Genomic DNA, 17,438 nt, shown 5'->3' on the forward strand with positions numbered 1-17,438 from the left:
AAGGCTATGTACACTATCCACTATACTATACTGTACAGATAGACGACTAGGGTTGTCATATTGCACATAGTGTTATTGCACATTCATTTAAAGTGTCGCAGTTTGCAGGCTTGAAATGTACATATTTGTGCCTCAGCAATACACCTGATTTTTTCAGTCCAGCAGCTGCCATCAATCCGTCCAGACTGTCCAGGGACCAGAACCTAGGTCGTTGCTGTGTTCAGGGCCTGGATGGCCCTGGGGTAGAAGCTGTTCTTCAGTCTGTTTGTCCTTGCGGCCATGGTCCTGTACCGCCTTTTCGAGGGCAGCCGGGTAAAGTGTTCGTTCCCAGGGTGGGTTGGGTCTCTGGAGATCTTGGAGGCCTTCCTGAGACAGCGTGTGTTGTACAGCTCTTCCAGAGAGGGGAGGGGGGCGCCGGTGATCTTCTGGGCTGTTCTCACGACTCTCTGTAGCGCATTTCTCTCCGCGGTTGTGCAGCTGGAGAACCAGTTGCAGATGCCGTAGGTGAGGATGCTCTCCACTGCGCCGCGGTAGAAGGTCACCAGTATCTCCTGCTTGCTGTGTTCCTTCCTGAGGACTCTCATGATGTAGAGCCGCTGTTGTGCCTTCTTGATGGTGGCTGTTGTGTTGTCCTTCCAGGACAGGTCATCCTGTATGTGCACCCCCAGGAATCGGAGGGTTGAGACTCTCTCCACGCTCTCTCCGTCGATGAGCAGGGGCTGGATCTCGGACTTTTTCCTCCTGAAGTCCACGATGATTTCCTGGGTCTTTGACTTGTTCAGCAGCAGGTTGTTAACCTTGCACAGCTTGCTCAGTTGCTCTACCTCATCCCTGTACGCCGCCTCGTCCCCCCCCGAGATGCAGCCCACCACGGTGGTGTTGTCTGCAAACTTTACGATGGAGTTGCTGGGGTGGACGGGGGTGAAGTCGTAGGTGTAGAGGTTGTAGAGGATGGGGCTTAGCACGCAGCCCTGGGGGGACCCAGTGCTGAGTCTGAGGGCTGTGGAGGTGTGGGGGCCCACCCGCACCCTCTGGGGGCGGTCGGTCAGGAAGTCCTTGATCCATGCACATATAGAGTGTGATAGACCCAGGTCTAGTAGTTTGGTCACTAGCCTGTCTGGAAGGATGGTGTTGAAGGCGGAGCTGAAGTCCACAAAGAGCAGTCTCGCGTAGCTGTTTCCCCTCTCCAGGTGGGATAGAGTGGCGTGGAGAGTCGTCGCGATGGCGTCCTCTGTGGACCTGTGGGCTCTGTAGGCGAACTGGTATGGATCCAGGTTGGGCGGGAGGCGTGTGAGTATGTGGGCCCGGACTAGTTTCTCGAAGCACTTCATGATGATTGGTGTGAGTGCCACCAGGCGGTAGTCGTTTAGGCAGCTCACCGTGCTTTTCTTCGGGACTGGGATGATAGTTGAGGTTTTCAGGCAGGGTGGGATGGTGGCCTGGGACAGGGACTGGTTGAAGATGTTGGTGAAAACCCTGGTCGGCGCAGTCCCTCAGCACCCGTCCCAGGACGCCATCCGGCCCCGAGGCTTTCCTGGGGTCCACCGCCTTCAGCACGCGTCTCACTTCATGCTCTGTGAGGGTGAGGCTGCTGAGAGCTGGAGAGAGTGGTGTTTGTGTTGTGGTTACCTCCGTTCGCCCCTCGTCGAACCGGGCGTAGAAGGAGTTCAGCTTTTCCGCCAGCAGGGGGTCGTCCTCTGCGGCTGTGAGCCTGTTGGCTCTGAAGTTTGTCATGTGCTGAACCCCCTGCCACATCCGCCTGGAGTCGTTGCTCAGGAAGCATTCCTCAATCTTCTCTCTGTGGTCTGCCTTGGCCTCTTTGATGCCGCGCTTTAGGTTAGCCCTGGTGGTGCTGTACAGCGGTGTGCCCTTCCCTGCGAAGAAGGCGTTGTCCCTCTCGTTGATCAGTTTTTGGACCTTCCCAGTCATCCATGGCTTCGTGTTGGGGTAGACCCGGACCCGTTTGTCCACGGTGACTGAGTTGGTGCAGTTCACTATGTGGTTCAGAACCGACGACGTGAACTGTTCCAGGTCCTCATGCTCATATTCCTGCCATGAGGTGTCATTTAGGCAGATCTGCAGTGGAGCGGACCCTTCTGGCCAGGTTCTGACAGTCTTAGTGGTGATGGGAGCACTTTTCCTCATGGTAGTGTATGCTGGGATCAGGAGGATTGACACATGGTCAGACATGCCTAGATGAGCTAGCGGTCTAGCCTTGTAAGCACGTTTGATGTTGGTGTATACCTTATCCAGTGTTTTTTCTCCTCTTGTTGCACATTTAACATGCTGATAGAACTTGGGTAGTACTGCCTTCAGGTCGACATGATTGAAGTCTCCTGCTATAATGTGAACTGCCTGTGGATCTGCGCTTTGTTGACCACTGATGACGTCATAGCCGCGCCAATGCTAAGCTACCGTCTGCATTCGGTGCAATGTAAACGCTTGTAATATACACTGCATTGAATTCCCTCGGTAGGTAAGTGGGTCGGCATTTAACAGTCAAGTATTCCAGGTTTGGGGAACAGTGGCTACTTACAGTTTTCGTGTTTAAGCACCAGCTATCCTTCGTAGATATAATGATCCCACCTCCGCGAGTCTTACCGCTAAGCAGCGTGCGGTCCGCACGGTGTAGAGTGCGGCCTTCCAGGCTAATCGCGGAGTCCAGGATAGTTTCATTTAGCCAGGTTTCAGTGAGAATAATCACACAGCTATCTCCCACGATGTTATTTTTGGCAACCTGTAGTCTCAATTCATCCATCTTATTAGTCAGGGACCTGACGTTGGATAGGAATATACTCGGCAAAGCTGGCTTGTCCGGGCACTTCCTCAGCCTAGCTAGCAGGCCTCCCCTGCAGCCCCGTCGTTGCTTGCGGTCCTTGCGCCGACGTTTGCGCCTCAGGGTCGGGACTGAGTACCATAGTTCTCCCGGTAAGCGGGCGATATCGTGATGAATCCTTTGCTGTTTCAGGAACTCCGCTGTTACTGTCTTCTCGTTTTGCGTACCAACTTCTAGTAAGTCGTGCCTGCTGTAGGTACTATTTACACAACCGTTCCCTATAAGTACTAAAATAAAAATGTACATACAAATGCACTTAAAAACACTAAAGAACACCAGTGTTGAAGCCACTCCAGCCGCAGCGACTATGCGCGCCGCCATCTTGCTTACTTCCAACAATCTGGCCATAGCTGTATGAGCTGTTGAAGATGAGGTCATGTGTTTTAATTATGTCTCTCTGAGTTATTCAGTCTCTCAGTCCTAGTCCCTAGTCCTTTGTGCAAATCTGGATTTTCATTTCCATAGTAAAACTCAATCACAAACTCACAATAGTACAGTATTGGGTCAGTATTGGGTCAGTATTGGGTCAAATGCACATGAAAGAGATAATACATGTCTTTGTGGGAGTCATCTTTTTTCTTATTTTTTTTCTTTTCTCACACACACACACACACGCACACCTTGTCCTTCTGTATTTGAGACCTCCTTTCTCCTTTAATCCCTCCCCTCTCTTACAACCTTTCCCCACCCCTTCTCTCTCCCTCTCACCCCCTCCCCCTCTCCTCCAACCTTTCCCCGACCTTCCTCTCTCCCTCAGCCGGTCAGTAGTTGCTGTGCCAGTATCTGGACGCTCTCCCGCTGTTCGTACAGGTACATCTGGGTCTCCCACAGCATGTCCACCAGGACGGAGTCCCTCACCTCGTCCAGCATCACCTCTTGTGAGAGCTGGGGGCTCAACCTGGGGGTTCGAGGGCAGGAGAGACGGAGGGAGGGAGGGAGGGAAGATAATGGGGGGACAGAGAGACATTCGAGGGAGGAGAAAGACGGGGAGAGGGTGGAAGGACATTTTGACAACATGAGGCATAAGAGGGAGGGGCGGGGGGGAGAATGAGCTTACTAGACAACAGAGAACTGCTTCGTTGCAATGTCCATAACGTTTTGTAGTCGGTTCGCTTATAGGTAAAGAGTTGTGAGATCAAAGACAAACCTGTGATAGATGGTATCAGTCAACTCGCACCATGACCTGGCCCTGTCCACAGCACAGCCGTCAGAGTCTGTGCACTGAGACAGAGGAGACAACAACAGCATGGTGAAGTCAGCCGTCAGCCACGACATCGTGTGACGCGGGCAAAAACTACGTATTGAAAAGCTTGCCTTGCATGCAGCATTTGCAGTTCTGTAACCTCACCCAAGTCCTTTTTTACTACGTATCTGTTGAATAGCTAGTACCTGTTTAGCTTCACCCTGCCCAGGCTTGAATAGCGAGTGCATAGAGTCTGGTAATTTACTGGGTAACCTAATAATCCATTCAAAATCGGAGCAAATCACACAACTAGGAGGCGCGACTCCACATCGAGGGAAGAAGAGTGCGAGACGTCCTGTGAACGCTATTTTAGCCAGATTGTTGAGCGTGATCAAATAATTTTTGTTTGATATCCGAAGACGTGTACTGGTACGTGGCTATCGTTGCTAACCGCTCGCTAATATAGCTGAAAACTGGATTTTCACACTGTCTCCCGTTTCTGGGATGGGGAAAGTGGGATAAGGAAAACTAGTCCATTCTATTATGGTGAGGGCAAGTTTGGCAGCATTATCAGCAGGGCTGCCAAGTCTCACGCAATCACCGTGAGACTCACGCATTTCAACCAGTTCTCACGCTCTCACGCCGCATCTCTATTTCTCACGGCGAGAATTTTTTTATTTATTTTTTTATTTTTACGGGACTTTTATTTTTGAAATTTCTTGAAAGAAAGCTACCGGACATGACTTTCGTGGCATCTTTCTGCACGCGCGTTAACTTGAGTCTGCAATCGAAGCGGCAGGCGAGCGCTGATGGAAGAACCTGTGTTCACGCGAGCTGCAAGAACGTAGCAAGCAGGGTTGCCAGATTGGGCTACTTTTGGTCACACTGGACGGGTGGATTCGGCAGCTTTTAGACCGGTTGGGCTGGACATTGTCAATTCCATCTGGCAACCGTGGTAGCAAAATATGTGCATACATTACAACATCGTATCTGGTAGCCTACTGGACTGGGTTGCACCAATATGGCGTAAGTCATTACTAAATGCAGGCATTTAGTAGTTACTAAACCCCTAGTTGTTACTAGTTAGTTTCAAACTAGTTGTTTACTAATTTCGGTTGCACCACGCCAATCTTTTGCCAATCTTAGCTAGTAAATACTCCGTTTTGGTAACTGTTTTTTGTTTCTCTACTGTAACATAACCAGGTACATTAATAATAATAATTATTATTAATAATTACAATTTACAATACAACAATTGGGGGTCCCTCCAAAAAACATTCACCCACCAAGCCCTCATTCTGACCCAGGAAAAACCCTGGTATGTACTGTATAACATGATAGCCATCTATGAGCAATGCACTGTATATAACATGATGACCACGGGTCTTTCTGCTGCTGACCAAGGGGCTGAGTCCTGTTGATGGGGCCAATTTTTCTTTTAGAGTCTGTAGGCTACTGTATTTGTTTAATAAGATTTCATAAATATGATATATTGTCTGAATTTTTTTCTTGTTTTATAAAATGTTATTATTTATTATTTTCATTTCTTGTGCTGGTTTATTATGAACAACATGTAAAATTGCAGGAAACTAGCACAAATAATTGGGTGGGAGAGAGGGGCCGCCGCTGCCAAAACGTGCACAGTTTTGGGTCGCTCCACTGCCAAAAAATCTCACTCCAAACTTTTGGTGAAACTTGGCTGCCCTGCCAATAAGTCTTAGAAGTCTGCGTGTGTATAGCCTACATTTATTGTATATTTGGGTTCCATAGAATAATAAGTTATGATAGTGTGATTCCTCCTTCTCAGAGCGTCAATGTGTTCCTTTAAAACCATGTAGGCTACTATCATTAACAACGCCACATTCTCTATGTATGGTTCCTCTTCTGTATTCAAGCGTCTGTCTGGTGTAACAGTAAACTGGATAAAGGTTTAATGTCTTGCTCAGCTCAATTCTGGTCCATTGCAAGATGTCAGTATGGCCGAGCGGTCTAGGCGCCAGACTCAAGGTGGAAGTCCTTCCTGATAAAGGAGTATTCTGGTCTCCGAATGGAGGCGTGGGTTCGAACCCCACTGCTGACACATTTTAAGTAGAGCATGGCAGGTGTTAGCAATGTTGACTCATCCAATGTTCTGTAAGATACATTATTATAACATCGAGTTCAACCTCAAGGTACCATAACACTGCATGGTCTCTAACAAGCGCTATATAAATATAATTTATTATTATTATTAACAAGAACATACAGCATAGTCAGTGGCTCGATGTAGCTCAGTTAGAAGGGCATGCTGCTAACAATGCTAATCACCATGACTTTGATTACAACTGGAACTGTCTATAGCCTATCCATATGAATGAATGAATGAATGAATGAATGAATGAATGAATGAATGGTCTTTATTGTCATTTATATAGTACAGGTACCATACAACGAAATTTGGGAGGGGGGGCTCCCCTGGTGTTAGGAAAAAAAAACTAAAAACAAGAAGGGAAAAGAGCTGGTTTACATAAATAAAGGCTATATACACTATCCACTATACTATACAAATAAAACACTGTGCTGTACTCTATGCTATGCTATACATATCCTAACATTTCCTATCTCTGAACCTTATGTACCCGAGGGTTGTCATATTGCACATAGTGTTATTGCACATTCATATGCTCATTCAGCTGTACATTCCTTCGGTTCATAGTCTACTCAATGGCATGTGTGCTTGTCATATTATAAAACATATCATTTGTCAGATATATTCAGGTAATTACACGTATAGCAAGTGTATACAGCTGTTGTATTATCGTGTCTGTCTGGTGTGACAGTAAAGGTTTAATGTCTTATTCAGCTCAGTTCTTTTTTTTACAATTGTCGGGATGGCCGAGAGGTCTAAGGCGCCAGTCTCAAGAGTTGCACTTGAGACTGGAGGCGTGGGTTCGAACCCCACTTCTGACAACGTTTTTGTGGTTCAGATGGTAGACTACTAGAGCATAGTGTTAGTGTTCATCTAGGTTACGTGTCCTTTTTAGTTCATGTAGGAGCTGAAGTATAAAAGTATACTATTATTCTCTCATAGCAATTCGAGAATTAAAATAAACAGTGATCGGTGAAAACTGTCTGAAAGCAATGCGTTTGCCAGACTTCTTCTAGTCTTCGGAGACTAGTTCGTAGTTCTGAAAGTCGGAACAGCGCCACAAAACCAGCCAGTGGCCGAGGATATAATACACTATAGTATGATACTAAGGTCTGCCATATGTAGCGAGTTGTAATGCGTTATTTACTCACTGTATTAGGGAGTGTTTACTAGGCCACACAGGTGTTAGCTTGTTAACTAGCTAGCTTTATTAGAAGCTTGTTTGTTTTTGTTAGCTGACTTAGCGTGGTTTTGTTTGTTGTGTTGTTCACAAGTTATTGTGTGTGTCTGTGTGTGTGTTTACTACACTAGCCAAACAAGTGTTAGCTTATTAGCTAGCAGAGCTGCCAAGTCTCACGCAATCACCGTGAGACTCACGCATTTCAACCAGTTCTCACGCTCTCACGCCGCATCTCTATTTCTCACGGCGAGAAATAACTATTTGTTTTACGGGACTTGAGTTTCGTGGCATCTTTCTGCACGCGCGTTAACTTGAGTCTGCAATCGAAGCGGCAGGCGAGCGCTGATGGAAGAACCTGTGTTCACGCGAGCTGCAAGAACGTAGCAAGCAGTGTTGCCAGATTGGGCTACTTTTGGTCACACTGGACGGGTGGATTCGGCAGCTTTTAGACTGGTTGGGCTGGACATTGTCAATTCCATCTGGCAACCGTGGTAGCAAAATATGTGCATACATTACAACATCGTATCTGGTAGCCTACTGGACTGGGTTGCACCAATTTGGCGTAAGTCATTACTAAATGCAGGCATGCAGTAGTTACTAAACCCCTAGTTGTTACTAGCTAGTTTCAAACTAGTTGTTTACTAATTTCGGTTGCACCACGCCAATCTTTTGTCAATCTTAGCTAGTAAATACTCAGTTTTGGTAACTGTTTTTTGTTTCTCTACTGTAACATAACCAGGTACATTAATAATAAGTGTTAAAGGAGCAAAGTCTACTACTTGCTACTGAGATGCTAACCCGACGGATTGTCCGGTTGACGCGCCGTGCGTCCTAAATTTGATGTGTTGCTGTTGGTTATATAAGATCCGTAGTCGTTGGTTTGCTGCATAATAAACATTTATTGTGTTACTATGTGCCATCAATGGCTTAATCACTGGTACAAACAATAACAAACTTAGCGCCCTTGCGGTCAAACCTATTTGCCCTTCCGGGGTCAACACCTGACGACAACAACAACAAATGTGCTACCTGATATACACCTGCCTCAGGTATTGTGACAGCGCCACCCCATGCCCACACAGTGAATTACAACACGTATCACAGGACCATATCTGGCTCCTACAATAGTAATAATAAATAGTAATTGCAATTTACAATACAAATACAACAATTGGGGGTCCCTCAAAAAAAATGTGGCCGCGCTACGCGCGCACAAGATCAACCACCAAGGCCTCATTCTGACACAGGAAAAACCCTGGTATGTAGCCTACTGTATAACATGATAGACATCTATGAGCAATGCACTGTATATAAGATGATGACCACAGGTCTTTCTGCTGCTGACCAAGGGGCTGAGTCCTGTTGATGGGGCCCAATTTTCTTTTAGAGTCTGTAGGCTACTGTATTTGTTCATTAAGATTTCATAAATATGATATATTGTCTGAATTTTTGTCTTGTTTTATAAAATGTTAATTATTTTCATTTCTTGTGCTGGTTTATTATGAACAACATGTAAAATTGCAGGAAACTAGCACAAATAATTGGGTGGGAGAGAGGGGCAGCTGCCGCCAAAACGTGCACAGTTTTGGGTCGCTCCACCAGCAAAAAATCTCACTCCAAACTTTTGGTGAAACTTGGCAGCCCTGATTATCAGGTCGGTGTTACAGCGCTATGCACTTGTTTGTGTGTCTCCAGTGAGGAATGCAGCACATTGGGGGAGATTCTACGGGTTGCTGAGGATGAGACTAAGGGGAAAAAGACCTCAAAACAAACAACTGAATATGACTGTAGTCTTGGGGGGGGGGGGGGTATTCCATCAACGTCGCTAAAGGAAAATCTAGTCTTATTTTGATAAGTCTCGCGAAAAGAAAAGAAAAAAGCCTGGATTTTCCTTTAGTGACGTTAATGGAATACCCCCCAGGCCTGGCAGAACATCACCAGTCAATGAGCCACAGCCTTCGGACAGTTCTTGCATCCGAAGGATCTTTTGGACGAAACACTAAACGTGAAATGAAGCAGTCCCAATACTTTTGGAGCCCTGCTATGGAGGGACTATGTTTTAAAAAGTGTTGTCATTACTAAACGGTGAAACCAATACTAACACAAATACCTTCAAAATAAAAAGCTGAGAATTGACACTTTAACCTCATCGTAACTGTTTGATTTGGAACATTTGGGAGTATCGAGCCTAAAAGAAGAAAGAAAAACGCTTCACTGTCCCAATAACTATATTCAATTGTGGGGAGCATGCAGCGTCTGTCCTGTAGAGGGAGCTACACTCACGCTCCACCACGGTCCTGTAGCTCTCTCTACAGGCCAGATGCTGCATGCTCCCCACAAAAAACAGTGTAACCCACATTGTCCCTCCACTCACACAGTCCACCAGCATCTTGATCAGCTCCTTGGCTCCTACGAAGCTCTTGGCCAGTTCCAGAGGGTTGGAGGGCCTGAACACATCCACGGAGCTGACCGCCACCTGAGGGAGTTTCCCTGTACCCAGAGACACCACCACACCCAGGCTCTGGACCACCTCTCCTCGCCCCTGGGACAACAACAGGGGAAGGGGGAGGAAAGGAAAGAGGGGAGGAAAGGAGAGGGGAGATAAGGAAAGAGGGGAGGAAAGGAGAGGGGAGATAACGAAAGAGGGGAGGAAAGGAGAGGGGAGATAAGGAAAAGGTGGGGGGAGAGATGGGGCAGAGAAAGAGAGCAACTTTGATTTTATAGAATTGATTTGGGCAAATCTAAGGTTTTGGCTATTTTTTTGTCAGTTACATTTTTCTAATATTTCAGCCATAATGGCTATTTGGTCCTCATGTTGACAGACATCAATAGCAGACTTCAAAGGCAAATGCAAAGCCTAGAATCAACAACTAGACATTGACAGCTCTCTAACCCTGCACACATGATGTGATGGAACACACCTGACTAACCAGATACACATGTCAGGTCAATTTTCCAATACTTGATTGGAGGACGGGAGCAGGGGGGAGGGAGGGAAGGAAGGGAGCAGGGGGGAGGGAGGGGAGGAAGGGAGCAGGGGGGATGGAGGGGAGGAAGGGAGAAGGGGGGAGGGATGGGAGGATGGGAGAAGGGGGGAGGGATGGGAGGAAGGGAGCAGGGGGGAGGGATGGGAGGAAGGGGGGAGGGATGGGAGGAAGGGAGCAGGGGGGAGGGAGGGGAGGAAGGGAGAAGGGGGGAGGGATGGGAGGAAGGGAGCAGGGGGGAGGGAGGGGAGGAAGGGAGCAGGGGGGAGGGAGGGGAGGAAGGGAGCAGGGGGGAGGGAGGGGAGGAAGGGAGCAGGGGGGATGGAGGGGAGGAAGGGAGCAGGGGGGAGGGAGGGGAGGAAGGGAGCAGGGGGGAGGGAGGGGAGGAAGGGAGAAGGGGGGAGGGATGGTACTCACCGACGGGTACTTTGCTCTCCCGTCATGTCCACGCCCCTTTTTGGGTGATAGAAGGGGAGAAGTTTGACTGGCGGTCAATGGACATTTCTGGTCTTTGCTACTTTAATCCGATAAAATAAGAAAACCGTAGTGCTTTTTAGATATTAGGAGCCCAAATCCGATGGCCAGTTAGGCAAACTATTATATAGTGTCGTTGCCGATCAATGATCGACGTCGTTATATAGAGAAAATTAATGAAATAGGGGTTGATTCATCAGAGCAGTCATACGTCCTCTCCCTGTCATCAGGGATTTGTCGATCTTTGATTTGATTTGCCGTGTAAATCCCCAGATGAGAGTGTTACATTAGTTTTCTTAAGATAGGATAATGAATAAATCTGTTCAATTGGCATTTGCCTACTGTTAATCAGTGCCTACTGTTAATCAGTAGCCTGTATATGAAGATGTTATAGCTAGCTAGCTACGATTTATCATGAAAATAATGAACAGCAAGCTAGATCCAAAACTAGGGCCGGTGGAGGAGGGCAAGTGTCACATTGGACAGACTACCAAAACAGAAAAATAAAGTATCTTAACGATAGCAAAAGTGATGGATGTCAGACATAGCCTACATTACCTGGAGATTCAATAAGGTACTTTTATATGACAGGATATGGGTTAGGGTTATGACACCTGTAGCGAGATAGATAGATAGATAGAGCCAAAAGTAAAAAGTCGCTGAGAGACGCAACCAGGGTCTGGGCTGGTAATTGTATGATGCGCCAAACAATCCGATGAGATGAAAAGTACGTTTTAGAGCATTTATTGAATAGAACAATCAAACTTGGCGACATACAAAAATAATCCATAAGCGATCAAAACCAGAAAAATAACAAACAATGCGTATAGAATATAGAATAGAATAGACTTTAGTCCTTGTACAATGAAATTGTAGTGGTTCTTCTGAAGGTGCAAAAACAGAAAAACATATTCACATATTCACAAACATATACACATAACATATCACAAATATTACACACTAGACAAATTCAAAAGCGAAAATGCTATAAAACAAGCTAAGAGACAATGAGGTCCGTGGTGTCAAGTGCAAATAAAGACAACAATATTAAGAAAATAAAAACAACTATAAAAGCAAGCTAAAAGACATGAGGTCAGTGTCTCATCTGGTTCATCAGTGGTTCATCCGTCCTGTTCTTCCTGCATTACCAGGATCCAGCAGCGTCGTTGCTGTCGCGCAAACAAACAAATGTTTTACTTGCCCCGGGCAATCGGGCAACCGTTAATGTCGAACCCTGCCGGGTAATACAGAAGTAGTCTTTAGGCCTATGAAAAGACATTAGACACTGGTGATAAAGGTGGAATCATTGTCAACTAGTTGTGTGTTTGGCCAAAAAAAACGACATGGTTGTGTGAAGTCAAAAGTCAAAGCTTGTCTTTATAAGTTTGATTATTTCAAACATAACAGTTTTTTTGTTTTTTTGTTCCAGCATCGTTCTATGCAGCCAAAAGACTACCCCGTGCTGACCCCCGAAAATGACACACGCATGAAGAAAAAACTGGACAAGATGATGAAAGAGCTTCATCCAGTGCCGTCGCCACCTTTTTGTAAGACACCTCTGTTCATCTGAAGAATACTATAGTTGGCGTCTAAAAGAGCTTTGTGCTTGAAGGTGGTTTCATTTGAACATGTTCTGTGTTCACAGCTACAGATGTGTCCACTTTCATCATTGATCACGAGAATGGAATAGTCTACAGCCCTCTGCTGAAATGGTCTGACACCATGGCACAGCGACTGAAAGAGATGAGAGAGAGAAGGGAGAACCTCTCTCCCACAGGTATATCTTATATATATCACCAATTGCTTGACCCGAGGGTTACAATTGAACCTGATATTTACAGTTATGATAATGTATAACAAGTGCAATGACACACACTCCAAACATTCTGCTGCCACCAATATGAGCAAGATCTTTTACATTTTAGCAGACACTTTTATACAAAGCAACTTACAATTAGAGATTTCAGAGACAGTCTCCCTGGAGTAACTTAGGGTAAGTGCCTTACTCAAGGGCACACTAGTGGTGGTGTTCCCAGGTGGGATTTGAACTCATGACCCTCTGATCACCAGTCCAACTCACTATCCACTAGACCACCACTACCCCCAAAATGTGTTTCTGCCCCAGTTTCGAACATGATAACCACTACGCTATGGAAACGCTATAGAATTGTATGTGCTTCAGCTGAGAAATCTGTTTGCTTGCTTTGACTCTAATCAATGCATTCTCTCAGCTTCAGAGATGGCAGAGTCCAGATTATCACCTGAACTCGAGCCTTCTCTTGGGAATACACCATCACACATCTCCCAGCTGGGTAAGGACTTGGGAATCCTTTGTTGATTCTCTGCTTTGGATTGTTCTTGGTCTAATCTGTAATACTTACCTAATGGGAGATGAGTTTGATGATTGATTAAAATGACTGGTTAGAATTAACCTATATTACTTCACTTATTCTCATATTTTGTCCATGCAGATACGGATTCTGATGACCCTGTTGGTGCTCAGCCTTGCTCAAAGAAGAAAGATGGAAAGAAGCAACAAGAAAACACTAGTGACAACTGTCCTGGAAAATCCCTGCACAAGAACGACCAGTGGTTGTCACCTTGCAGTGATGTGTCGAGACCAAAATCATTAGATCCAATTCCTTTCCCTGCTTTATCAGCTGAAGACGAAGGCATAAAACAAGACAAAAAGAGAAACTGGTCTTTCTGGATGGATGACGAGGATGTTTTTTTTCTACAGCATTCTGTACTTAGTGCTGACCCTCCACAGAGAGCTCTCATTTCAGTTTATGTTCAGTGTCCTGTCATCGTCCTGCTTATTGTTTTGTAAATACCTGTACAAAGTTGCCAGCTATATTTCTACCTATTTATAAAGTTCCACACCTTGGGCATGCACCTCAACATTGTTGTCCTCTTCCCCTCTGACACCACCGTAACAGTGTCTCCCTGACTAACGCATTTTCTAGTTTATGCAATATACTGGCCATCAGGGCACACACAATAAAGTATTTTCACACTGACTGCACTTCATGACGCTGGTTGCAGGCTGAAGACGAGGCTGCACTGGACTACGAACTCCCTGCAGCCATCTGGGCGTCCGTCGTACCTCTCTGGGGGTGGCAGACGAGGCTCTCGAAGTGCAGGGATGGGAAGGGTAGGAGCTGGTAGAGGAGGTGGTGCTGCCGATGCGTTGGCTGCGTCGTGGAAGTCCACCAGGCGTTGGACAGCAGCGGACATCTGGCGAACGGACTCCGTCAACTCCTGTAGGACCCGGTCGTGCTGAGTGAGCTTGGCCCCTTGAGTGGCCAGCACGGAGCGGATCTGAGCTACCTCCACTGGATCCATGATGGTCAGTTGTTCTGTTACGTTTTGGTAAAGAGTTCTAGATGTAGAATGGTGTTGGACCCGTGTGCGGTTCAGCTCAGATGAATGGAGGTCGAGACAGTAATAAAATACGGTTTCTCTTTACTGAGATCTGCAATGAGTATTCACAACAGGACAAGGATAATCAAAAGTAAAGTGGAGCAAGCAAGGCTCTGAGTAACGAGTAAACTAAATAATCACGAGAACAAAACGACTTGCGAGTTGAGAAAACAAAAGGCGAGCAATCAAGGCTCGACAAACTAGTCACAAGATTCACGCAAACACGAACAAATCAAAACACTAAATATAGTCACAATACCTGGAAGCATAAAGTCCTCCAGGACCGAACGGACAGAGTCAAGGATAGTGCACAATATATTCCATAGGAGAAACAGGGTTCTCATGATGCTAACAAGTACGAACAACTGACAAGGGAACAGGGAAATGGGACACACCTAAATACACATACAAACACTCACAGGTGACAATGATAATGCAATTAGTCCAGGGCTGGAGTAATGCACTTTGACCAGCAGGAGGCATCGGAGAGGTATCCTCGCTGACCCCCCTCGTAACAATACGGTACATGTGGGAAAACTAGGGTTAGGATTAGGGGTAGGGTTAGGGTTAGGGTTAGGGTTAAGGTTACGGTTAGGGTTAGGGTTAGACATGCCAGCATGTACCAAGTCACCCTAGCACCTAACCCTAACCCTAGTTTTCCCACATGTACCGTATTCCCACATGTACCTGTTACGTCTGTGTTTACGACAGTTTGGGCTTTACGACATGTGCCGTATTACGTTTTGTGTTACACTCGTGTTTGATTAAATGGAGTTGCCAGCTCCGACTACAAGCTCTGAGTTCGACTCCGTTATTGAACATAACATTGGCGACGAGCGATGGCTGATTGTTCTCTACCAACACCCCCTCCTTTCCTAGCAGTCCCGGCAGAACCACCGATTCCGTGGGGCCGCTGGATTTCCTCTTTCGAAACATACATCCTAGCTGCCGGCTTGGAGGATGTATCAGACAAGAGGAAATATGCGCTGTTGCGGCACTGCCTGGGAACGGAGGGTCAGCGCGTGTTTGAAACTTTTGGCCCTGCGGCGAGATACACAGACGCTGTGGAACTATTGAAGCAACACTTCGCCCCTCCACAAAGCGCTCTTCTCCGCCGCGTCATATTCAGACGAAGACACCAACGAACAGGTGAGACAGTGACACAGTATGTGGCTGATCTGCGGGGTTTGGCGAGCGTATGCAAGTTCGGGACATTACAGAACGAAATGATAAGAGACCAACTCATCTTACACACGAACTGTGACAAGATTAGGGAAAAACTGTTACTGGAAAATGATGAACTTACATTATCAGCAGCTCTGAACATGGCGGTCCAGGTTGAAACAGCTTTAGAATGTGCAGTTAGTTTTTCAGCCTCTCCCAGCTCACCGGCAGAGGGCGCGCACAGCCTACAGGTGCCCCTCCTCCACGTGAGTGCAACCAGCGGCGGGGAGAGCATTTTACTGGCCTCTCGGTCACGCGACCAGCCACACCAGCCGTGTGGGAATTGCGGCTCTTCTGCACACAATTCAAGAGCTCAGACATGCCCAGCCCGTGGTAAAACCTGCTCCAACTGCGGGAGACTAAACCACTTTCACAAGGTCTGCAGGTCTGCCCCAGCTAGAGCTTCCCAGTCACCTACCACAGTCATCCATAATGTCAGCTCAGGACGAGCGCCATTCAAAACATGCTCGTTGATGGTTTGTGATGTCACTCTGCCGCTCCTCCTAGACACTGGAGCCACAGTGTCCCTTGTGAACTTGACGACCTATACACAGTTCTTCTCCCATGTGCCCCTGGGGTTGCCCTCCACCACCCTGCGTGGCTATGCCAACTCTAAGATTGACATTGTGGGCTCTTTTCAGCTGCCTGTGAAGTACGGGGAGAGGACACTGCCGGCTTTCAGGTTCAACGTTGCACGCCACGGGACCAACTTGTTAGGCCTCGACCTGTTCAACGCCCTCGGTTTCACCCTGCTAGACACAGCTGGCTCAGAGATTCACACCGTTTCCATCCCCTGGCAGCAACAGTGGCCTGCGCTGTTCAGCGGTGTAGGCTGCCTCGACACTTTTGCCCACCAGCCTCTGTTAGATCCTACAGTGATGCCTGTTATACAGCCCCTCCGCCGCTCCCCCCTGGCTCTCCGCGATGACATCTCCTCTCAACTACAGAGCATGCTCGATAGCGACATCATTGAGCAGGTGAATGCATCGCCTTGGATCTCCAACCTGGTGGTGGCGAAGAAGAAGTCTGGGGGGCTGCGCATCTGCGTGGATCTGAGAGCGGTAAACAAGGCCATCATCCCTGACAAATACCCCTTGCCAACGATAGAGGAGCTCACCGCCCAGTTCTACGGGTCCAGCGTGTTCTCTAAACTGGACCTCCGTCAGGGTTACCTCCAAGTGCCACTACACCCCGAGAGCCGCAACCTCACAGCGTTCATCACTCACAGAGGGGTTTTCCGCTACAAACGCATGGCTTTCGGTTTAAGCTCCGCCCCCAGCTGCTTCCAAAAGATCATGGCCTCCATCTTCGCTGGGATCCCAGGTGTGGCCATCTATCTTGATGACATCGTGGTTCACGGGGCCACCGTCGAGAGCCACGACGAGCGTCTCCACAGTGTGTTCAGTGCATTGGCCAAGCATCACCTCACACTCAATGGTGAGAAGTGTGTATTCGCCGCCCCAGCCATTGACTTTGTGGGGTTCCGCCTCTCAGCTGATGGCACGTACCCGCTGCACTCGAACACCGAGGCCATCCATCATGTCCCGGAGCCCACCACAGCCGCTCAGGTGGCCTCCTTTCTAGGCATGACGGCGTACTACCTCCGTTTCCTGCCACAGTACTCGGCCACAACCACACCGCTGCGGAAGCTGTTGAAGCATGACGAGCCCTGGCTCTGGACGTCTGCCTGCTCAGACGCCGTACGCCTCCTGAAGGCCCAACTCACCTCGCCACCGGTCCTGGCGCATTTCGACCTGGCCAGCCCCACTCTTGTCACGTGCGACGCCTCTGCCACAGCCATTGGTGCGGTGATGTCCCAGCTGCAAGGGGGGGTGGAGAGACCGATCGCCTTCGCCTCCCGTGCTCTCAGCCCCACGGAACAGAAGTACTCGGTGGGGGAGCGGGAGGCCCTAGCATGCCTCTGGGCATGTGAGCGCTGGCACATGTACCTCTATGGACGGCTATTCACACTGAGGACAGACCACCAGGCCCTCATCACCCTCCTG

General features: G+C 47.7%; 1 protein-coding gene across 1 annotated transcript; it reads right to left on the bottom strand.

Moving 5' to 3' along the window:
* Positions 1-3,574: 3,574 nt before the first annotated feature.
* LOC308164444 (85/88 kDa calcium-independent phospholipase A2-like) lies at positions 3,575-13,689 on the bottom strand (the record flags this gene model as incomplete). The annotated part of the gene is made up of 4 exons (XM_080538537.1): positions 3,575-3,734; positions 3,984-4,057; positions 9,702-9,869; positions 13,669-13,689. 4 exons carry the CDS (start codon positions 13,687-13,689, stop codon positions 3,590-3,592), a joined length of 408 nt encoding a protein of 135 aa, XP_080394663.1. The 3' UTR covers positions 3,575-3,589.
* Positions 13,690-17,438: the final 3,749 nt, after the last annotated feature.

This window comes from Nansenia antarctica (assembly GCF_963989245.1).
Source record: "Nansenia antarctica genome assembly, chromosome: 8".
NCBI lineage: Eukaryota > Metazoa > Chordata > Actinopteri > Argentiniformes > Microstomatidae > Nansenia > Nansenia antarctica.